Below are 23696 nucleotides of genomic sequence, written 5' to 3'. Positions count from 1 at the left end.
ATTCCCAAAAGGAAAAATTGTGGCAGGAACTTTATCTTCTTCTTCAGTACATTTTGAATAATCCACCAAATTCTTATCCAAAAGACCTTAATTTTCTTGCAAGTCCACCAAATATGAAAATATGTAGCATCATCACAATCACACCTCCAACATTTCGCTTGGATATTAGGATACATACATGATAATTTTTTGGGATCTAAATGCCATCTATAAAACATCTTATAAAAATTTTCCTTAAATTCTGTGCTTGTGTAAACTTAACATTTCTAACCCAAATTTTCTCCCATGTTTCCAACATTATTGGTTCCTGAATATTCTGTGCCCATTTTATCATACAATCCTTTACCAAATCCTTTTCCGAATCTATTTCAAGCAACACATTATACAATCTCTTTATATGCTCCTGGGTCTGATTTCTAATTTGCTTTATTAAATTTTCCTCCCTTTGCATTATACCAATTTTTGATCTTCTTTCCATCTAGCACTTATTTGCCCATATTGAAACCAAGTATAATTCCTCCTTCTTCATTTTAATACCTGTAATGATTTTAATTGCAATCTACCTCCTTCAGCATACAAAAGTTCTTTATATGTAATCATTTCCTGTTTCTGTTCTATATTTATATTCTCTATTGCATGTCTAGGGCTCGCCATATAGGAATCTTATAATCTAATTTATAGGAATATTTATTCCAGACCAAAAGAGCACTTCTCAACACATGATTCTTAAAAGCCCTATCCACTTTTTCCATAAAATAAGTACGCATGCCATCCATATAACAAGTCATAACCTTCTATATTCAAAATTCTTTTCCTCTGTTAAGTTAAACCAGTCACTTATTACTGAGAGGGTTACTGCTTCATAATATAGTTTAAAATTAGGCATTCTTAAACCACCTCTTTCCCGTGAATCCTGTATTTTTTTCATTTTAACCCTCGCCTTTTTACCCTGCCATATAAATTTATTAATCCCACTCTGCCAATCTTCCAAATTTTTATCCTTTTTAATTATAGGTATCATCTGGAACAGAAACAAAAATCTAGGTAACACATTCATTTTAATAGCCGCAATCCTTCCCAATAGGGATAACTGCAATTTCTTCCAGCCATTCATATCATTCTGAACTTTTGCCATAGCAAGTCATAATTATTCTTATAAAGTTTCTTGTTCGATGAGCTAATATAGACCCTAAATATTTAACCTTTTTACTACCTCAAATCCTGTCATTTCCTCTAGTTTTGTTTCTGTTGTATAGACATATTTTATTTAAGACATGTGTTAACATGTAATATCAGGTTAGATTCTTTTCCCCTCCCGTCCAAATAACGACTCTCTTCCAGAACCTCGTTGAAGGAAAAGTATTTATATGTAGCAACTAGGGCCCAACTTCTGGCGGAAGGCTTACCGCTTTCCTTCGGTTTCAATGCTTTCAAGCGCAATTCCCCATCTTGGTTGTGGGAACCTCGACTGCAACCCGCTCCAACTTTAACCGTGCCATCAAAAGAGATAGGGCAGTTTCACGCCTATCGCCATTTTGGATCGGAAACGAGGTTGCGGGAGCCAATGGAGAGCAGCGGCAGCGGCTGCGGCTGCGGCTGCGGCTGCGGCTGTAGCCGCATTTTCTCGCAGGTATTTGTTGGCAAAAGTGTGTGGTGTCGTAGCGTTCTTTAGGCATGCAGTTTCATATTTGGCTTTCCGTTGCATCAATGATAAGACCTTCCTGATGCTTTAACTCTAATTCCCATGATTCTCAGCCAGTTACTGAAGTCGTAGTCCAGCCACAGATGAGGGAGCACTGGTTGATTATTTATTTATTTATTTATTTATTTATTTTATTTGATTTTTATACCGCCCTTCTCCCGAAGGACTCAGGGCGGTGTACAGGCAAGGTTCTGGGAACCTTGCAAAGATGTTGCCGTTTGTATTCGGTTTATAACCAGCCTGGTTCTCAAAGCAACTCCTCGGGACGTGAGGTCGATTAAGCAATTGCAAAGAGATCTTTGCAGACTCTTGTGACACTTAAAAAAAACACAACACCAATGCATTTATTACCATGCAAGTCCTCTTCATCAGAGGCGTGACATCTTGAGACGAGACAGAGGTGTATATTAAACACCTTGGTCTGTGGTGGGAATAGGAAATAAAATGGAGTACGTGCCGACTGTGATAATTGACAGTAGCCATTCACAAAAATAAAAGTTATCTTGAGCATTAGAGCATTTTTGCCACCTGAGAGATTAGTGCTATCTAACTTTTAATTCATATCCAAATCCCCCAGGCTCCCTCGGATACACCATGCAACTGTGATGCACACTCTGGGGCAGAGATAAAGGTGTCTGCCAGATCCTCTCCGCCTAAAAGGAAGAAGAAAAAGCTGCAGGATGGCTTTGGTATCTCCTCTGATCTTTTTGCACAGATATGCAAGATATAATAAGCAGATATGCAAGATATAATAAGCAGGAACAATGTTTCTCAAGCTTGGCAACTTGAAGATATGGGGACTTCAACTCCCAGAATTCCCCAGCCAACTGGCTGGGGAACTTTGGGGGTTGAGGTCCACACATCTTCAAGTTGTGAAACATTGGGCAGGAGGCTTTACCAGTGAAGCTATTATCCCTGAGTTACCTTGGCTGTCTGAGAGCCATACATTCTGTTTTTTCCCCATCCTCATTGATTTTATTTTTCATTTAAAATATTTATGGTCTAGCTAGGAGGTCTTGTGGCACTTCGCAGCTCATGCAAAATGGGAAATTAAAATCAATTATAACTTACTTTAAACACACAGAATAATATCCACAGTACTAATGATTGAAACACACAAAGGAGTAAAAGGTGCTGTTAGGTCCTGGATGCTTAAGTCTCAAAAACAGAGTGAAAAGCCAAATCTGTGCCTGGCACTGAAAGGCCATGGCAGTGCCAGCCTAGCATCTAGGGAAAGAGGATTCCCAAACTAGGGTGCCACAGCAAATGAAGGTTCCCTCCCATGTGCCCACATATTTCTTCTAACATGGGACATTGAGCAGTCCTTTCTATGCAAATCTTCAGATTTGGTCATTGTGAGAATCTCAGGCATTCTTACTATTCCCACCCTTACAGGTAGTCCTTGACTTACAACAATTCATTTAGTGACCGTTTGAAATTACAATGGCACTGAAAAAAGTGACTTATGACCATATTTCATATTTATAACCATTGCAACATCTCCATGATCACCTGATCAAAATTCAACTGCTTGGTAACTGGTTCATATTTATGACCGTTGCTGTGTCCTGGGGTCATGTGATCATCTTTTGTGAACTTCTGACAAGTCAATAGGGAAGCCAGATTCACTTAACAACCATGTTACTAACTTAACAACTGAAGTGATTCATTTAACAACTATGGTGAGAACGAAAATGGGGCAAAATTCAAATGTTTCACTTAACAACAGAAATTTTGGGCTCAATTGTGGTTGTACGTTGAGAATTACCTATAACTTGTACATGATACTCTTACCTCTTCTCTTCACAACAATCCTATGAGGTGGGTTTATTTATTTACTTGTATTCCACTTTTATTATTTTTTTAAATAATTCTTTAAGTGGGCCTAATATTTCATCCTGTGTTTTTTTATAATAAGTTGCTGTAAGACCATCTGAGCTTAGCATAATCTCTGGGTGAAAGAGATTATCAGAATTGTGGAAGAGTGGCAGGTCTGACAGGGGGTTTGCTCTTAAGAGCGAATTTTCCTGGATTTATGACCCCACCGAATTCCTCCTTCCAACTTCAGCACGCCCCTGTTTTTATCAGGGAAAAGGAGAGGAATGTTGCTTCTGCTCTAGAGAACTTATTAAATTGATTGATATTCCAAGCAGACGGGAATTTCACAAGCGTTCGAACTTTGATGTAGAATCAGCACGGCAAGTACCGACTCCCTTTTTGAAATTTGAAACCTCTATTTTCATTAATTCTCGTATTTTATCTAATAATGGTTCCAGAGTCAAAACAAACAATAATGGTGATAAGGGACATCCCTGTCTTGTTCCTTTCGCAATCTTAATAACTTCTGTCAAACTACCATTTACTATAATCTGTGCTGTTTGCTCTCCATAAATCGCTTTAATTATTCTAATAAAACAGTCTCCAAATTGCATTTTCTCTATTAATTTAAATAAAAAATCCCAATGCAATCGATCAAAGGCTTTCTCTGCATCCAAAAAAATAAGTGCCGCTGAAGTATTCTTCTTTTCCAAATATTCCAATATATTAATAATCTGTCTAACATTATTCCTCATCTGCCTCCTTTTATAAAACCAGATTGATCAGTATGAATTCTTTGTTGTAAAACTAACATTAATCTATTTGCTATTATTTTTAAATAATTCGAGGTGGCAAACATTTTCAGTACATTTTCTTCCTCTTATTTTTCCCACAACAACCATGAAGGGTGGACTGGGCAGAGAGAGACTGACCGGCCGAAAGTCACTCAGATATCTTTTGTGGTTAAGACAGAACCAAACTCACAATCTCTTGCTTTCTAACGTTAATTACTAGGCCAAACTGGTTCTCAGAGTTGGCTTGAGAGGGAATGATAGGCCCAAAGTCGCTAAGCCAACTTTGATGCCTAAGGGAGGACTAGAACGCATGGCCCTCAGTTTCTAGTTCAACCATGTATGTATGGTTGAACATGTGTCAGGCATTAAGGTCCTGAACATCATTATTATAACAAAAGGCCAGCCAGAAGTGTCTAGGCAACTGCTGTAATTTTCATAGAACTAATGTGAGGTAGTGACTAAACAATATCAAGCATCACATATTCTGTATAGTCAGCTGATTCCAAGCTATCTCCATGATCAGAGAATGAATTACGGTCCCTGAGCTACCCTGACCTTGTTTATGTATCATATTAAGTCTAACCATCGTGTATTGAATAAACCACAATTGGCTGGGTAAAAGCATAATGCTAAATCTCCAACAAATGCACTATTGTGTAATTCACAAAGCCAAATATAAGGGACAGATCATAGGACAAGTAAGATGATATTTATAGGCTGTTCATTTGACAGATATAGATTCAACTTTCAGCCATTCACTTAGCAACCATTCAAAGTTACAAGGGCACTGAAAAAAGGTGATTTATAGCCAGTCCTCACACTGATGATCATTGCATCATCCCCGTGGTCACATGATCAAAATTCGGGCACTTGGCAACTGGCATGTGTTTACAACAGTTGCAGTGTCCCAGGATCATGTGATTGTCATTTGTGACCTTCCCAACTGACTTCTGTCAAGCAAAGTCAATGGAAGCCAGATTCACTTAACTGCTGTGAATTACACAAGAACTTAAAAAACATCAGATTCAATTCAGATGGGAGGTGCCAGTTGGACAGACACTATTCTATCAAGGAAGGAGATATAGAATTGACACGGTTTTAAAGGCAAAGGATTTTCGTTCTACAGTTTTGAAAGTCGAAATAGAAGTGATAGAAAACTTCAAGAGACTCAAGAAGGCGTGGTGACCCAAGAGCCTTTATTGCTGCCAGTATTAGAGGAACCACAAGAGCAAAGGGTGACAAGAGGAGCCCTTAAGCGTAAAGAAGAGCAACAGTCTCAAAGTAAAAGTCAGGATCCCATTATGGAAGCTGTGGGAGGAGCTAGACGGAAGATACCGGAGGAGGAGCTTCGTTGTCTGCTTCAAAGCTTCAGGAGGCCAGTAATGGCAAATAGAATCTTGTCATGGAATGTTAATGGCTTGAATTCAGCTCAGAAAAGAAGGAAAATATTTCACTACTTGAAACAATTTAAAATGATGTGATTTGTTTGCAAGAGACACATATAAAATTATCAGACCAAAATATTTAGTTAATTCAAAATTGGGTAACCATTTTGTTGCATCAGCTTTGGAAAAGAAGCATGGAATTGTTGTATATATCAGGAAGGATATACCAGCTAAGCTAATTGAGGCAGATATTCAAGGAAGATTTATTGCTATTGAACTGGTGATAGATGCAAAAAAGACTTTGTTGTTAGGTATTTACACCTAATCAGCAACAAGAAAAGTTTTACAAAATGTTACATGAGAGGTTGACCTCTGGGATTATAGTTCGTTTATTTTATTAGGAGACTGGAATGGAGTAATTGATACAAGAAGGATAAGAGAACTTCCTCCAAGAAGATACCTATACATGCAAAATTACCAAAATCTTTTTTTGAAATGATGGAAGACTTTGAGTTTAGAGATATATGGAGGTTACGGAATCCAGATGAGAGAGATTTTACTTTTTTTTCTGATAGGCATCAATCTTTTCACGCATTGATTTATTTTAATTTCTAATGACTTGCTTTCTAGGGTGAAAACGAAGATATTTTCGAGGTGTTTAACTGACCATAGCCCAGTATGGATGGAATTATTACAAGGGAAAAAAGGTGGTAGAACATGGAGGTTGAATGAAAATCTGTTTAGATATGAGGATAATGTAACTTATTGTAAGAAACAGTTAAAAGAATTTTTTGATTTTAATATGTACAAAGGGACACCTATAGGAACTGTGTGGGAAGCGAGCAAAGCGTTTATTAGAGGGATATTGATTTATTTGGACAACAGGCAAAGGAATAATAAACAAAGGCAGCGAGATATTTGGAAGAAGAAATTCAAAGGAAGCAACAGTTATTAATTCAAAACCCACAAGATCATAAACTTAAAGAGGCTATAAAAATATTACAGAGTCAATTTAATATGTTAATGGCAGACCAGGTGGCAACGAATATACAATATGCTAAACATAATACTTTTTGTAATGCAAATAAACCTGGGAGATGGTTGGCATATAATTTAAGGAAGAAACAGAAAGCACGTGTCATACAAAAAATAGAATATAAAGGTAAAGAGACATATCAACAGGATAAAATTAAAAAGGCATTCTCAGAATTTTATACTGCACTATATGCAAAAGACAAAATATTGGATAGGGATATTTATGATTATTTGAAAGATTATAAGGTGAATATTCTAACATTAGAACAGAGGGAGGAGCTGAACCGGCCGATAGCTACTGGAGAAATAGTGGAGGCAATTAAACAATTAAAAATGGGGGAAAGACAACTGATTAATTAAACTTCCTACTCTGCTGATATCAAACAGGAACTTGCTGAGAATCAGCTAAAAACAAATAGCATTCATTTTGCTTTTTTTAATCATATAATAAAAGTGAATACAAAAAAACAATTTTAAAAAAGTTGAGGTGCAACCCTAGATAACTATTCACATAAATCTTAGTGGCCTAAGCAATCACCTGATAAGATTTCTTAAACAGGTTTAAAAGTGACGTATAAGGAACAGGCTTTAGTTAAGTAAAGAAGAATAGAGTACAAGTAGGAGTTGTTTGGGAATTTTTAATTTTTATTTATTTATTTTTGTCATAACAGTGTATATAAGCATTAACATGAAATAACTATATAACATCTAAGCATATATATGAGCATAAGTATGTAATAACTGTATTAATTGGATATAATGAAGAAGAACAATAGGACAGGGAACGGTAGGCACGTTTGTGCTCTTATGCACGCCCCTTATAGACCTCTTAGGAATGGGGTGAGGTCAATAGTAGATAGTTTTTGGTTAAAGATTTTGGGATTTTGAGAAGAGACCACAGAGTCAGGTAATGTGTTCCAAGCATTAACAACTCTGTTACAGAAGTCATATTTTCTGCAATCAAGATCGAAGTGTTAACATTAAGTTTAAATCTATTGTTTTCTCTTGTATTGTTGTGATTGAAGCGGAAGAAGAAAGCTGAAGAAGAATGCTGCACTAAGATCTCAGTGGTTCACCATGTATTCATTTGGATAGGATTTCAAAGGTTTATTTCTTCCTTGCAGCCATTTAGCATTCATCTGACTGAGAAATGTCACAACAAGCTGGCTTGGTTTTTTTATTATTATTTATTAATGGATGCATTTAAATTCTTTTTATATCAAAGCAGGGACGCTTCCTCCGTATTATCTTCACAATTTCTGAAGATGAGAGTGAGCTGATTCCATTACCTGCTTACTTATTTTAATCCAATTTTCTGCCCTTTCAGGACAGTTAATCAACAGAGCCTCGTTCACATACTACACTAGGCTAAAATGGGCCTGGATAATTGTGGTATGGCGTGTTGTGTGAATCATCCTAATAACTGGCCTATTATCCAGTCAGGTCTTTGGGAAAGTAGCTTGTTACTCTGATTCTTCCTTGTCCCAATTCATCATTTCAGCTCTATAATTCTTGAAAGGAACCTTATTGTGGAAACTACAGTATAGTTAAGTCCTTGACTTACAACCACAACTGGGACCAGAATTTCCGTTATAAAACATTGTAATAGTTGTTGAGTTTGTAATGGTTGCTAAGTGAGTCATGCCCAATTTTATGACCTTTTTGGCTATAGTTGTTAAACAAATCACTGTACAGGTAATCCTTGATTTACGACCACAATTGAGCCCAGAATTTATGTTGCTAAGTGAGAAATTTGTTAAGTGAGTTTTGTCCCATTTTACAATTTTACTTGCCACGTTTGTTAAGTGAATCATTGCAGTTGTTAAATTAGTAATACGTTAATGTATTAATTGAAGCTGAGTTCCCCATTGATTCTGCTTGTCAGAAGGTCACAAAAGATGATCACATGGCCCTGGGACTGTCATAAATATGAACCAGTTGCCAAGCATCTGAATGTAAATCACGTGACCTTGGGGATGCTGCAACAGTAAATAAGCATGGAAAATCATCGTAAGTCACTTGTTTCACTTGTTTTAATTGTTAAGTAACTCATACGGTCATTAAGTGAATCTGGCTTTGCTTGTCAGAAGCCAGCTGGGAAGGTCACAAATGGCAATCCTGTGATCCTGCAACTGTTGTGAACACATACCAGTTTCCAAGCACCAGAGTTTTGATCAAGTGACCGAGGGGATGGATGTGAGTGGTGAATGTGTGAGGATTGGTCATAAGTCTCTTTTTTCAGCGCCATTGTACTTTTGAATGGTCACTAAATGAATAGTTGCAAGTCAAGGACTACTTGTAATGGTAATTGAGATGGTTGTCAGTGGATTCTTAGGTGGTGGTGTTCGCTTGCTAAGTTGTGACTGACTTGACAACCCCATGGACCAGGGGTTTGCAACCTTAAATACTCCAAGAGCCATTTGGACCCATTTCCCACAGAAAAAAAAACACTGGGAGCAACAAAACCTGGATGGGCGTGGCCAACTTGATGTCACTCACTTCCACTAGTCACATGACACCCCCCCAGCCACGCCTACCCAGCTGGTCATTAAGGCAGAGAACCAGTTGTTAAAAAACACCGGGAACCACAAAATCTTTTTGGCATCTCTCTCTCTCCCCTCCCTGCTCTCCCTCTCTCTCTGTATTTCTCTCTGTCTCTCTCTCCCCTTCTCTGTCTCTTCCCTGGCCATGTCTCCATCCCCCATCACCGCCCTTATCTTCTTGGGCCAGGCGAGGAATGACTGAGAGGGGAGGGCGAGGGGCGGGGCCAGCCAGTGGTGGGATCACCTGGCAGGGAGCCACAGTAGAGGGCCAAAAGAGCCATATGTGGCTTCAGAGCCACAGGTTGCTGACCCCTGCCATGGACCACAGCACGCCAGGCCCCTTCTGTCTTCTACTGTCTCCCAGAGTTTGCCCAAAGCCCTGAGAGATGTTCAGATCCCGGATCATCAGCTTGACAGTTTAAGCACTTGGAACCCCATCTCTTCATAGCAGAAGCTGTCCCGTGTCTTGGTGACCTGACCTTAGCAGCTGAGGAGATGAACTGTGGCAGCCAGCCTGTCCACCACCAGCCCAGCCCATTGGAACAGACAGCTCTCCACGATCATGCTCTGTATTGCATCCCTGAGGAAGCAGAAGCTCTGAAGCACCTGGTGAGGAAGCTGAAGGACACTGTGTCCCACCAGAGTAATCTCCTCTACAGCCTGCAGAAAACTGTAGAGGACCAGGAACTCCAATATCGGGAACTTCAGGTAAGAGCCAGCCATGCATAACCTGGTGCATGTAATGCCCATGGAGGTTCTCAGCCATCCAGGTCATGGTTGTCCCAAAGGTACTTTTCCAAAAGGCCACTGGACTTTCTTCTTTTTCTTTGAAGACATTTCATTTCTCATCCAAGAAGCTTCTTCAGCTCTGATTGGATGCTGGGGAATGGAAGGATTTATATTCCTTGCAGACAACTGGTCATTGGCATTCATTCATTCATTCATTCATTTATTGTTTCAATTTCTATACCACCCTTCTCCCAAAGGACTCAGGGCGGTTTACAGCCAAAGTAAAGACAGTTAGTACAATTTTTAGGACCAGTTTAAAAGGAAAATTTAGAGTTGGTTGAAGAACTTAAAACCAATAAAACCCCTTATTAAAACCCCACTAGGCCAGTCCTGCACGGTGAAACAAAAATATTTTCAGCTCGCGTCGAAAGGTCCGAAGATCAGGGAGTTGACGGATACCTGGTGGTAACTTGTTCCAGGGGGTTGGTGCCCCCAGAGAAGGCCCTCCCCCTGGGCGCCGCCAGGCAACATTGACTGGCCGACGGCACCGAGGAGAACCTCCCTATGGGAGCGCACTGGTCGATGGGAGGTCGCTGGTAGCAGCAGGCGGTCCCGTAAATAACCCGGTCCTATGCCATGGAGCGCTTTGAAGGTGGTAACTAACACCTTGAATTTTAGAGAGTCATTGGGGCCACTTGGAGGTTTGTCTGTGTCCTTAGGGTCATCTGAATAGTGAAACATCTTCAAAGAAAAAGGAAGTCCAATTGCCTCTTGAAAAAGCACCTTTGGGACAACCATGACCTGGATGACTGAGAATTTCCTCGGACATCTAGCTATACACTTTGGGATGAACACCCTCAAATGATGCAGGAGTATGAACAGAAAAATTGAAGACTGCAGGAACTATTTGCTCTTCAGTTTGAGATGGAGACAACACGAAAGTATCCCCAACAGCCTGTGCCTATGTTCAACAGTGAACAGACACAGGGCAGAAAATATCCTGCAGAAAGCACATCTCCACAATAGAGTCCTTTCAGCAGTTCCAAAAAAGGCTCCACAGGCTTTTGCAATACTCAGGTGACCCTGAGAATACAGACAAACCTCTTAAGTGGCCTCTGCAGCTTTCTAAAAAAATGCAAATGACCAGCTGTCTGCAAGAAGTGTAAATTCTTCCATTTCCCCACTATCCAGTCAGAGCAGCTGAAGAAGCTTCTTGGATGAGGAGCAAAACGTCTTCAAAGAAAAACCAGAAAGTCCAGTTGCCTTTTGAAAAAGCACCTTTCCTGCATGTAATATACCAACAGAGGGATGGTGAGGAGAGAAAAAAGCCCTGAAATGTAGCTTTTGCCCTTGTTTCCAGGAAAAAGCAGAAGCCAAGGAATGCCATGTTCTCACTGATCTCGAAGCCCGTGTTTCTCAACTTGAAGTCAGGAACCAGTACCAGCTGGAGCCTCGGGGGCCATGTTTGCAGAAGGACCAGGGTGCCTACAGTGCCACCATCCTCTCGCTGAACAAGCAAGTGAGGAGGCAGCTTGAAGACCGAGCGCAGCATGAAGTTTTCTCCCTGGAGGGTATCAACACTCATAGCAAGTTGTTGAGGTTCTACACAGGCTTTGATGGATACCCTCGCCTCAAGGCCTTCTTGGACTTCCTCCAGGAGGGGGAGAGTCTGGAGAATTGCCCTCCCTGTGCCCTCAACCCCGAGAACCAGCTCTTCCTGGTGCTTGTCCGGTTGCGCTTGGGGCTCCTTCTTCAAGACCTGGCTTTTCGCTTCCATATCTCTGAATCTACAGCCTGCCGCTATTGGCTGAGCTGGATGGAGCTGATGGAGCGGAAACTACGACAGGTGAGTGGCTGTTGCCAGGGCTTCCTTCTTCTTTTCCTCCCTCCCTCTCTCCTTCCTTCCTTCCTCCCCCTTCCCTCCCTCATCCCAGTCCAGATGAGCTGTCCTAAACATCTTGAGCTAATGTCTCATACTTGAAAAAGATGGGAACTGATACTGAAACAGCATAGAAAAAATGAAGGACGGTAAAGAAACCTCAGACTGATTGTCTGTGTCTGTCTGTCCCTCTCTCTCTCTCTGATAATTTCAGTCTTCCTCAATGGCTGCTTATTGTATTTATCTGATTTTTTCTCTACCCTCAAACAGTTTATCCTTACAATAGAGAAATCATTATTTTACCTTTCTTTTCTTCCTCTCTTTTTGGGGGGAATTCTTAAACTGAGGATTATCTGCCTTTCAGATTCATAAAGTTGTTCATCATTAAATCAGGCTACTTTTCATTATCCTTTCAAGAAAGTATTTCCTGTGGAGATGGCTTGAAAGGTTGAATTTTGTGTTAACAAAAATGAAGTTAACAAAGTGGTCTCCGAGGAAGAATATGTAGATGTTAAATGCACTTAGATTATTTATTCCATGTGCTCCTTCAAAAACTTTTTTCCCCTATATAATGGCCTTTAATTTTTCCGTTTGACAGCATGAAGCAGGTTTCTCAACCTTGGCAATTTTAAGATGGATGAACTTTAACTCCCATAATTCATCAGCCAGCATGAATGGCTAGGGAATTCTGAAAGTTGAAATTCACCTATCTTAAAATTGTCAAGGTTGAGAAACACTGCTGTGAAAAGATGCTGTCAGATTTACAAATTGTCAGTATACGTTCTGCTGTCTCCCATTTAAAAAAAACTTGTTCAAGGAATAAATGGGGAGGGGGGAAACAGTAATGGAAGGCGGGCTGAGGATAAGAAATAAATTAAGCTCCATAGCTTTGCTTGCTTCAGGTCAGCTGAAAGGATTAGTTTCTTTAAATACAGGTCTTCAGTTCCCCCTAGTGGATCAGGCTATAAAGCATATAGCATCCTACTTACCCACCCCATATCATATAATTATGTATTTTCCTTGTAAAATCGAGCCTGTATTTAATCTGTGGGCCTACAACAAATGAGTTTTTTTCTCACCACTGGCAGGTTCCAGTTGCCTTCAGCCGGCGCTACATAGATGCCTTCAAGCCACAACAGTCACTTCGACATCACGACATGATGCTGGTGGCTCTGGACTGCGCAGAGCTTTTTTTCGAAGCTCAAGGAAGGACGCGAGGCAAACGAGATGGCTCCCGGAGCCCTCGGGCCCACTATTCAATCCATGGGTCCGCCCTGGCTGCACCTAGCGGCTTCCTCACTTTCAACGCAGGAACAGGCCATGAGTTGCCCACACTGCCTCCATTCCTGCAGGCGGGACCCGTGGAACTGACGGCTGAGCAAGAGGCTGCCAAGAGGCAGGTACTGAGTTTACATAGCCTGACAGACAAGGCTCTCGGCTTCCGTTTCCTGCGCCTGGTTCACCCTCAGAACATGGAAGACCAAGTGAGGAGGGCCTGGGTTATCTCCTGTTACTTGGCCTGTCTGCTGCATGAACCTATGGGTCTAACCTAGAGCAAGGATTCCTATATCCTCAGGACATTATTTTAATAATCACCTCATTTTTAACATTTTAATTACAGGACTGTTCAGAGAAGAATTCTTCCTTGGAGCTAAAACTTTTCTGCTTTCCTTGATCATGAATAAAATAAAGGCAACATTCACATACCACCTACCCAGTCCAGTCCAGCAATCCAATAATTTCATTTCAAAACCTTCCCCAAATTGCTTTCCTGAATTGTTAATGTCTGTCATGCTTTCCAGTTTCCTTCCTAGAAATTTTGGGAGACTAATTCGTTTTTTTCCTCCCCCTTTTCTTTTCTTTTTTTCTTTTGGTCAATTTTAGTTATTGGTAACCCTGCCTGACAAATCCCTAAGGTTTTCTTTGCAATGTTTTCATTAGTCTGACACTGCATTTTTCCTAGGGCTGAGAGAGTAGCTTAGGTTACCAGCTAGCTTCCTACCAAAGACAGGACTACAGCTCAGTTGTTTGTTTCTAGCCTGGTATCTTAACCAGTACTCCAAACTGGTTCTGTCTCTTTTTAACATCTTGTTCTTTTTAAAGCAGTTTTAGCTTCCAAATTCAAACATGGTAAATTTCATTCCTTCCCCTGCCCCCATTCTCTCACACTGAGTTTCAGATACTGCCTCTAATTCTGGGTCACCAATGGCTATCAAATTAGTGCTTAAAGACTAGGTTGGTCAACTATTTCTACTTTTAAAAAAAAAAAATCTTCCAAGGAAATCTGTGCTCTGAAATTTATTGCAATTTCAGAAGGTTTTTCAAACCACCGAAGTGCCACTTTTATCATGCTTATATGGTCCTTAACTAGCCAACATAAACTTCTTACAATAACTTCATTTTTACGACCCTGCTTACTATGTGAGTTATTAATTACAGAAGGTTAGGATTCCTTGGAAGAAGAATGTATTTTAAAGTGAAATTTTGAATTCTGTTGTGACTCAACAGGACTTTTGCCTGCTGGACTCTTAGCAAAACGAACTGACACTGTCAGAATAATAATTTGAGCGAAAAAAAATTTAATTGACCGATATTGGCTTTTACATTTTTTATCAAACATTCTAGTTTTTGTAGCCTCGACTGGCACGGCGACCTCGAGCTCGTTCAAATTTCCGCCCCTTGGATCGGACATATGGCCTGGAAAGAGAGAAAAGGGGGGGGTGTTTTAAAATAAATGGCCTATTGTTGCATCCCACTTTTATGCAGAGGACAAAAACGTTTTAAAATTCAAAAAAACCCACAAAATGTGGCTTCCTATTTCCAACCACTTTTCTTCAGCTCCCTAATCCAACAGGATTCTCTCTTAAGTGGAAAAACAAATAACTATAGTTTCTAGCTTTCAAATTGTTTAATTTTTAGCCTTTAAAAATTCCTCTAATCCCAAGAATCAGAGTTCAGTGGGATTTTTCCTACTCCTAAAATAATTAGCCAGTAGGACATGGAAAATTATATAAGAATTGCAGCCTAAACTGTTAATAAGTTGAGATGGTTCAATGGCTGCAAATATTACAAAGAACAATCCATTTTTTATATTACAGGAAACAAGTAATTGCAAGTCATGCATTTTCAATTCATGTTACACACCTCTTTTTAAAGTTACTGCAAAATATACAGATATAGGAAACTGGTGTATGTAAACGTATCAAAGTTTCCCTCCTAACATTTTCTGAGATGATCTAAAAATATACTGAGATTCAAAGATGAAGAGACAAAAATATCTCTTTCAACTTAGTTCTGAGTATGTCTATTCTGGTATTAATCCCATAGAGTGAAAACGTTTTCACCAAAGAAAAATATGAGCAGAGGATTAAAGCTTTAGTTTATCTAATAATTTGGTATGGTAAGCTACAGAACCAAATGTTTTCTCAGGAATTTAAAGCAGACTTCTCCATTCAGGTACCTATTATTTTTTCTATTAATTGGGCAAAAATCCTCAACTCTCATTTTAAGAGCAAATTTCTGACTGATAAAATTGTAAAAGTCTTAAGGATGAACAACTGTTCTACAAGTAGTCCTCAACTTACATTGGTTGCTGAATGATCATTTGAAATTACAAGTTTGTAAAGCACTTCTGGCTGTCATAAAATATCATGCCAACCAGTCACATGACTGCATTTATGGCGCTCAACTTAACTGCTGTAACTGGGACTGGATTTCCAGTCACAAGTCATTAGGATGGTTAAAGCGCCCAAGTGACTGGACACAATTTTACAACATCTTTTCGTGACAGTCATTAAGCGGATCTGCAGCTGTTATGCAAACCTTATAGTCATAAGTGTGAAACTATTCTTCTGAATGCGTATTTTTTGGACCAGAAACTGGCAAAAAATACAGCAAATCATGGTCATGTTGCTGGAACAGCGTAACAAGTTGTAAAGGTAAACTGATTGCCAAGCACCTGAAATAGTCACATGATGTGTTGGCACACCATCTTTTTGACATACAACTTGCATTGTAAAGTTTGGTCATTCAGCAACCGGTTGTAAGTGGAGTACTATCTGTATATCCAAGACCTAAGAAATAACTTTGTGATGCCATTCTACTATTTTGGGGTCAACTCGTGCACTTTCTCTAATCTTCCTAGTATATTTAATCATTCAGGGAAACTTTGAAAATGCCTTCCAATTACAAAGCATCACCCTAGAGCAGGGGTCTTCCACCTTGGCAACTTTAAGACTTGTGGACTTCACAATTCAGAATTCTGGGAGTTGAAGTCCACAAGTCTTAAAGTTGCCAAGGTTGGAGACCCCTGCCCTACAGCATTACATTAACTGACCTTTCCAGGACAACCATTGGAGCATTATGTGAGTTCAGATTTCCTTGAAAATCTGAAAGCAGCACTTCACAAAGCATCCCTCCTTTAAACAGCCCTGCCTTTCAGAATACTCAACACAACTGACCCACAGTGGCTGTTCCTAGATGTGGTGTATGCACAGCGGTATTACTGACTGTTCCAGCAGTACCATGAACCTTGCAGATACGCAGGGAAAATAGTCCCCCCACCTTCCAGAAGGCACTGCTGCTGCATGGCCTGGAAGACACTTATTTCTGCCTCCCAATTTCGCTGTGTGTCCCCTTTCAATTCGAAGAAGGTGGATGAAAAGCATCAGAAAGAGAGTGATCCAGATCAGAAGTAAGCATCAGAGCTAGTCCTTGACTTACTACCATTTGTTTAGTGACTGTTCAGTAATAACCGCACTGAAAGTGACTTATGGCCAGTTGTCACATTGCAGTATTCCTATGGTCATGTGATCAGAATTTGGCCACTTGGCAACTGGCAGGTATTTATGAGGGTTGCAGTGTCCCAGGGTTCATGTGATCATCTTTTGTGACAGTGACCAGCAAACTCAATGGAGAAGCCAAATTCACTTAGCAACTATGTTACTAACTTAACTGCAGTGATTCGCTAACAAATGTGACAAGAAAGGTCGTAAAATGGGGCAAAACTCACTTAACGGTTGTCTCGCTTAGCAAAGGAAATTTTGGCCTCAATTGTGGTGATAAGTCAAGGACACTTAGGAACCAAATGTGCCAGTGCTGAAGAGCAAAATGTAATAGCAAAAGCACAAATTCTGCTTAAAATAAGTCTTTTATAAAGAGGTCATGATTTTGAACCACTGTATGACTTTGAAAATCAGAGATAAAATAGGGTAAGAGCAAAATGCCCAGAAGAAAACCTAATGGTCTGGAATACTTACTTAGTGTGGCTGTGGGGGGTGCCAGGAGCCTTGCCAAAATGCCGATAAACCTGGCGGGCCTTTCTGGGTCCTGCAGAAAGGAGGGAGAGTTCAGAGAGATTTTTATGTCATGCTGAGATATCAGCAGCACTAAGACCAATAAAAGCTTCACAACCCAGGAAAGTGTAATGTCCTCTCCTGACTCACCAGAAAGTAAAACAGTTCCCTGGCCCTTAGGGGCAGCCATGGCTAACTGGTCAAAAGTCATGATCTGGCCTCCAGCTTTCAGGATGCGTCGGCGGGCTCCCTGTGTGACTCTGAGGGCACAAATCTGGGGAAGAGAAAATAACCAGTTTGCATCTTGAGAATCCTCAAATATAAAAAAAAGCAAGCACTGGCAGTCCTCATTAGCTATGGGGTCATTATTCTGATTTTTGTCCCAACTTTATTACTTTAATAATAACTCAAGGCATGAATATGTCTAATACGCCTTCCTCCTCCTATTTTCCCTTCAACTCTGAGGTGGACTGGACTGAGAGTGAATTAGTGACCAGCTGGCTTTCGTGCCTATGGTAGGATTAGAACTCAGTCTTCTGGTTTCTGGCTTATTCACATTTGGAAAATAAGGCCATGTTGCCCACAGGAAAGGGTTTTATGTATCCATATACATTATATGTATCCATATAATGCTAGATTATTTTGCATACAGATAAAATGGCAGACAAGCTTGTGCTTATGAGTAACATTTTTTTACTGTTTCCATTGTCGTAACAGATAGGAATTGAACCCATGCAAATGATAAAAGTTATTTCTATTTACAATCTCACCTACATCTCAGTTCTAATTAGGAATCAAATACCTTTAATCAATTGACTACAATGAGACAACTCCATGATTAGGAAGCCAAGGTTCAGAATATTAAAAATATTAAGAAAAGCATGCATAAAAATTGCGTTTCTGCTTTGGATAGAACCAGGAGCAAAGCAGTTTATCTAAAAAACAAGTATTCTCTTTCTCAAGCACAAAGCTTTTGATCAATGGTTTATCAAACTCAATCCAGGTGATCTTCTGATGGATAATTTATACTATAAATATTTATTGAAGAGATACACCATTTTTTGCATATAGTTCTATATTTACTGTACACTCCTATATATATAGCATTTTCCTTTAGTTTATGAAATCTGAACTGTCAAGAAATCCATTGTCTTGCTCTACATCTCCTCCCATCAGAAGAGTTAAGTCTCCCACCAGTCAAGATACCTTCAGTTTGGGAATTTCCTGGATGCGAACATCATCTGTCACTGTGCCCACCACAACAGCAGTTTTGTTTTCCCGCCCTTGGAGCTTCATTTTACGGATCTAGAGAATAAGAGTGATCAAGTTAGCATGCAAGTCCTGACCAATTTGCCTTTATCAACAGAGGTTTAATTGGTCCTTTAACAGCATTACTTTTAGCTACAAACTACCCTAACAGGTTGTTGGGGGCAAGATGCTGACTCTGTAAACCTCTTAGAGAGGGCTGTAAAAGCACTGTGAAGTGGTATATAAGTCTTAAGTGCTATTGCTAATCAGGAGGGGAATGTTGCTGTGCTCTCTGAGCTTCATTGTTTTCTGACATTTCTAGTTGGATAATGAAACATCTACAGAGAAACTGAGCTCAGAAACCACCACCAGTTACTAATATTCTCTTCTGTTGGAATATTACTATAGTTCTCCTTTTCAGCTCATCACTGATACCAACTTCCATTCTTCTTTTCTTTTTTCTCCATTTGGTCAAAGCCACAGCAGAGGTCGCACCACCTATTCCTTTAACAGGAAAAGAACAATGGCAACAACAAAGCAAACAGAGAGGAAAAAACTAAAACTGAGAGGTAACTGAAGGACCAAAAAGAAAGAGAAAAACTATAGACAATTGAAGACTTGCACTTACCAAGCGAGACACGGACAATGGAGGCCGATTGGTGCGGCTCATGAATAGCCGTTTCAGTATCACCTTGTTGAATTTGGCATTGGTTCGGCGAGCCAGGAATCTGTAGAGCTGAGAAGATGGAAATTAAACCTCCAAATATACTCCATTATTTTCTCTCCCTGCCCCAAGGCACCTGGATATTAGCCTCAAATTCAGAGCATTTTATAGCCCACCTTATTCAATACAAGTCCTTTGCAAATAAAGGCCAGCCTTTCCTCAAATATCACCACAAAGTACAGCCCACTGTCTCCTAATATCGCCTGGATCATTATGAAAAAGGTTACTGCCCAGGCTAACCAATGGAGCCAGATGCAAAATGCTGGACTGAGAGGAGACAAAGCTGAAATACTTAATTGCATAAGCATATCCTGATTTACACTGTATATATCAATATAAATTCAAACAATAAATGGTCTAAAATTAAATCTAAATACTGCTAATGGATTCCTAGAAACTGAGAATCATATTCAGTGGTGGGATTCAAATAATTTAACAACCGGTTCTCTGCACTAATGATTTCTTCCAACAACCAGTTCACCAAACTGCTCAGAAAGTTAACAACCGGTTCTCCCGAAGTGGTGCGAACTGGCTGACTCCCACCACCGATCATATTGTACAAAAGTGATCAATGATGATACCTAGAACTTTTATACATACAGCACACAGCTGCCAAGTATAACTCCCCACCCCCCAAATACCCATATGTCTTTACATTTCTTCGTGTAAATGCAAAACTTGGCTCTCACCTTGACTAAGAGACGAAGATAAATATCTTGACTCTTGGGCTCCTTACGCCGAACCTTACGGTCCTTGTTATGGCGAATATCAATTCCCTGGTACAAACAGAAATATTCAAGTTAGTAGAAATGTCACATATATACCTTTTCCCTGACAAATAAAAATATATCTTGTTTCTTTATATAGATAGTCCCCAACTTACAACCATTCATTTAATGACTGTTCAGAGTTCAATTGCACTGAAAAAAGTTCAGTTGCACTGAAAAAAGTGAGTTATGACCATTTTTCATACTTACAACCTTTATATCGTCCCCATAAGCATGTGATCAAAATTCAGATACTTGACAACTGGTTCATATTTATGACCATCGCTGTGTCCCAAGGTAATGTCTGTGACCTTCTCACAAGCAAAGCCAATGGAGAAGCCAAATTCACTTAACAACCGGGTTACTAGTTAACCAACTGCAGTGATTTACTTATCAACTGTGGCAAGAAAGGTGGTAAAATGGGGCAAAACTCACTTAACAAATGTCTCATTTAACAATAGAAATATTGGGCTCAGTTGTGGTCATAAGTCAAGGACTACCTGTATTTTGGCATTCTATTTATTATATAAACTTCTGGTGTCAAGTAAGAGTTCAGCCCGGACAAAATCCAAGTGTTCTAATTAAACTCTAATCAGGATCTGCAAAAAAAATCAGGGACTGCTGCCAGAGCAGTCATCCCAATTCCCCAAAGCTTCCGATATGTTTCTTTCCAGTACAATAACATCTAGTCTATAAGGAACACATTGGCTCACATGGTAAGGAGGTTGGGTTGACAAATTTGAAGGCCCATATTTGAAGCCCGACTGTTGATGTGTGACAGGGTAAACCAACCATCATTCACTCTAGCTCCAGCTAACCTAGCAGTTTGAAAGCATGAAAATACGAGTAAATAAATAGGTACCACTTTGGTGGTCTCACTAACAAGGACATGAAAGAAATCCCAACTGGGCATCCCCCAGGCAATGGTGACGTCACTGGCTGATCCTGATCCGAAGCACAGAAGTCTTTTGGTGCTTCTGACATGGAAGGTTATATCTAGTCTATGAAAAATCTCAAGACTCTGAGAGCATTAGTTTACTTCCCTATATGGGTAGGCCTTGACTTATTGACCAGAATTGAGCCAAAAATTTCTGTTGTGAAGTGAGATAGTTGTTAGTTTTGCTCCATTTTATGATCTTTCTTGCGATCATCATTAAGTGAATCATTGCTGTTAAGTTAGTAATACAATTGTTAAGTGACCCTGACTTCCCCATTGTCTTTGTCAGAAGGTCACAAAAGAGGATCACATGAACCCAGGACACTGCAACTGTCATGAATATGAATCAGTTGCCAAGCCTCTGAATTTTCATCACTTGGTCACCAGAATGTTGCAACAGTCATAAGTGTGAAAAATAGCCACAAGTCACATAATTCACATGCTGTAACTTTGAACAGTCACTAAATGAACTGTTGTAAGTCAAGAATTATCTGTAATTATAAGATTTTCTGTTGTAAACATTTATAAAATTGCACTGTGAATGACAATCTCCTTCTCAGATATAGTTTTACACCTGTAAGGGTTAGGGTCAGATATGTACGTAAAAATCATGTGAACAAAATGTAAAGTACATTAGAATGATATTGCACAACAGCAAGAGACATTCAGTGATGTTGCACCGTACTATTATGCTGTTTCACATAAGTAGCTATTATTCTTTTTAGACAAATGTCAGTTATTCAGACTTATTTTATCTATATCCATTACTATCTGACCCAGTGTCTCTCAATCTCAAGAACTTTTAAGATGCATGAATTTCAACTTCCAAAATTCCCATGTCAAATGCTGGCTGGGGAAATTTGGGAGTTGAAGTCCACCTATCTTAAAATTGATAAGCTTGAGAAGCATCTGCTCTGTCTCAATGAATACAGCCGTGTACCATAACATACCAATAAGTAAAGGACTTTTTTTTCCCACTGTCAAATTAGTCAGTTTTATTTCATTTTTTAAATAAGTTATTCACATTTAGCGTTTTTCAATTCCATTTAGTATTGTTAGATTCCAATACTATTCAATAATTGCATTTTTTTAAAAATTACTTAAGTTTAGTGCAGTGGTTCATGTATTACGTAAAGGTTCCCCTCGCACATATGTGCTAGTCGTTCCCGACTCTAGGGGCCTTTGCTGGCTGGGGAATTCTGCGAGTTGAAGCCCACCAGGCTTAAAGTTGCCAAGGTTGGAGACCCCTGCACTAAAATTATACCACTACTGTCCCTATAGGCTTTACATCAACTAATTAATTCACAGGAAGAAATGTGCTATGTTTAAAACAGCATTTGAGGCATCCTATAAGTAATGGTTTGAGTACATTTCTTCCCAAATCAATATTTATATTGATTTGGGAAGAAATTGTACTTTGATATAATAATATATCAAAGTACAACTTCCAATCCCTCCAAGCCATTCAATTAAGATTTTTTTCCCTTTAACTGCATGCTCCTCTCAAATTATACTGTATTCTCTAATGTCTTCTTTTTATGCATCACCATCCTTAACATTTATCTATGTTTCATGATAAAATGACCTATCCCTCTCTTAGCTTTCTCTTTAGTACCAACATCAGGTTCACCAATTGATTTTCAAAGATGCCTACTGCTACTAAGCTATCTCAGATCTTGTTGGATGACATCTACGGATCCTATGCCTCACAATCAGTTTGCTCAAACAATAACAGACAAATAATAATAAAAACCCCAGGTCCTCCATTCCACTATCATTATTTTATAATACTCACATGGCAGCAACACTACACTTTTCCAAAATCAAGTCATGCTTCAGAGCAGGGGTCTCCAACCTTGGCAACTTTAAGCCTGGAGGACTTCAACTCCCAGAATTCTGGAAGTTGAAGTCCACCAGGCTTAAAGTTGCCAAGGTTGGGGACCCCTGCTTTAGAGGATATTAAGCAAATTTCTGTGACATTAGATCCCCCGTTTTCGTCTAACGTTACTTTATTACAACCAAAATAATGAGATGAAATTTAAGAATTCAACTGTGGCTTGTTGTGCGCACGCGTGTTCGGGCCTCTTTCTCTGCCCTATCTTTAGGAGAGACCGCAAACCGGGAGCTTTCTTAGGCCCGAACTCCAACCTGCAACAACCGCGCTCTGAGGGCAGACCTCCCTAGTATCGCGGTTCAATTCTGGGCCTTCAGGACTTTTATGCTTCCCTCTTTATTAGCACGACACAACCTGCTCTCCAGGCGGCTTCCCCGCAGAAGATTATAACCGATTCAACAACCCCGCGCCCTTCCCTCCCAATCCTTACCATGGTGGCGTCGGCACCGCCGGAAAAGAAGAGAGAGCGGAAGAGTCCGCCGACGCGCAAAGAACTATGGGAACGAAAGGATGAGTCCGGGAAAGGGAAACCCGGGCAATTCTACCTCTCTATGGTGATGTTAAGACGGCGCACGTAACGTAAGACAGATGTAGAGCAACATTCCTTTGGTTAAGAAACCAAGCTTCCGAGTTAAGTTTCTGATTTATTACATCTCGTTAGAGAGATAAGTAACCGTTCGATGTCGGATGAAATTTAAGTTATGACAGATCAGCCTGATAGTGTTGCTTTCACTGAAACGTTATAGGATGAACCTACATGCATATCATGTTTTTTTTGGAAAAGCAACAATCAAAAAAGCAGAAAAGATATTACTATATCTTATACCCACCTCCCAATTAAAGATAAATAATTAAAATCTATTTTTCTGTCTTCTATATTTTCATCGTAAGAGAATAGCTATGTTCGTCTACCATAGCCAAAAATCAAAATGGATTTTCAGACAAAT

The 23696-nt window shown here is 39.7% G+C and overlaps 2 protein-coding genes across 4 annotated transcripts; one reads left to right on the top strand and one right to left on the bottom strand.

The window, feature by feature from the left end:
• Positions 1–1393: 1393 nt before the first annotated feature.
• Positions 1394–14406, top strand: LOC131198436 (uncharacterized). Of its 3 annotated transcripts, none has more exons than XM_058183078.1 (5): positions 1394–1630; positions 2280–2391; positions 9729–9985; positions 11367–11852; positions 12974–14406. In XM_058183078.1, exons 1-5 carry the CDS (start codon positions 1565–1567, stop codon positions 13436–13438), a joined length of 1386 nt encoding a protein of 461 aa, XP_058039061.1. In that variant the 5' UTR covers positions 1394–1564; the 3' UTR covers positions 13439–14406. The 3 variants fall into 3 exon arrangements, with proteins under 3 accessions (XP_058039061.1, XP_058039060.1, XP_058039062.1); XM_058183077.1 differs by having other exon boundaries at positions 9726–9985; XM_058183079.1 differs by lacking the exons at positions 1394–1630; positions 2280–2391 and adding an exon at positions 7078–7641.
• Positions 14407–14447: 41 nt separating this feature from the next.
• Positions 14448–23250, bottom strand: RPL18 (ribosomal protein L18). The gene is made up of 7 exons (XM_058183080.1): positions 23180–23250; positions 19841–19927; positions 19056–19163; positions 18386–18484; positions 17330–17453; positions 17144–17213; positions 14448–14582 (listed from the first exon to the last, which is right to left on the bottom strand). The coding sequence occupies exons 1-7, from the start codon at positions 23180–23182 to the stop codon at positions 14507–14509; spliced, it is 567 nt and encodes a 188-aa protein (XP_058039063.1). The 5' UTR covers positions 23183–23250; the 3' UTR covers positions 14448–14506.
• Positions 23251–23696: the final 446 nt, after the last annotated feature.

The sequence above is a fragment of the Ahaetulla prasina genome, chromosome 4, assembly GCF_028640845.1.
Source record: "Ahaetulla prasina isolate Xishuangbanna chromosome 4, ASM2864084v1, whole genome shotgun sequence".
Lineage (NCBI taxonomy): Eukaryota > Metazoa > Chordata > Lepidosauria > Squamata > Colubridae > Ahaetulla > Ahaetulla prasina.
This window is presented reverse-complemented; position numbering and strand designations above follow the sequence as displayed.

What these genes read in the sequence shown, in the direction of transcription:
- LOC131198436 (XM_058183077.1), top strand. Translation starts at nt 1,565, where the DNA reads ATGGAGAGCAGCGGCAGCGGCTGCGGCTGCGGCTGCGGCTGCGGCTGT. An exon ending in AAAGCTGCAGGATGGCTTTG is followed by an intron (nt 2,392 to 9,725) that starts GTATCTCCTCTG and finishes ATCTCTTCATAG; the next exon opens with CAGAAGCTGTCCCGTGTCTT. An exon ending in TGGAGCGGAAACTACGACAG is followed by an intron (nt 11,853 to 12,973) that starts GTGAGTGGCTGT and finishes CACCACTGGCAG; the next exon opens with GTTCCAGTTGCCTTCAGCCG.
- RPL18 (XM_058183080.1), bottom strand. An exon ending in AGGAAATTCCCAAACTGAAG is followed by an intron (nt 17,454 to 18,385) that starts GTATCTTGACTG and finishes TCTCTTCCCCAG; the next exon opens with ATTTGTGCCCTCAGAGTCAC. An exon ending in GGGAACTGTTTTACTTTCTG is followed by an intron (nt 17,214 to 17,329) that starts GTGAGTCAGGAG and finishes TCCTTTCTGCAG; the next exon opens with GACCCAGAAAGGCCCGCCAG.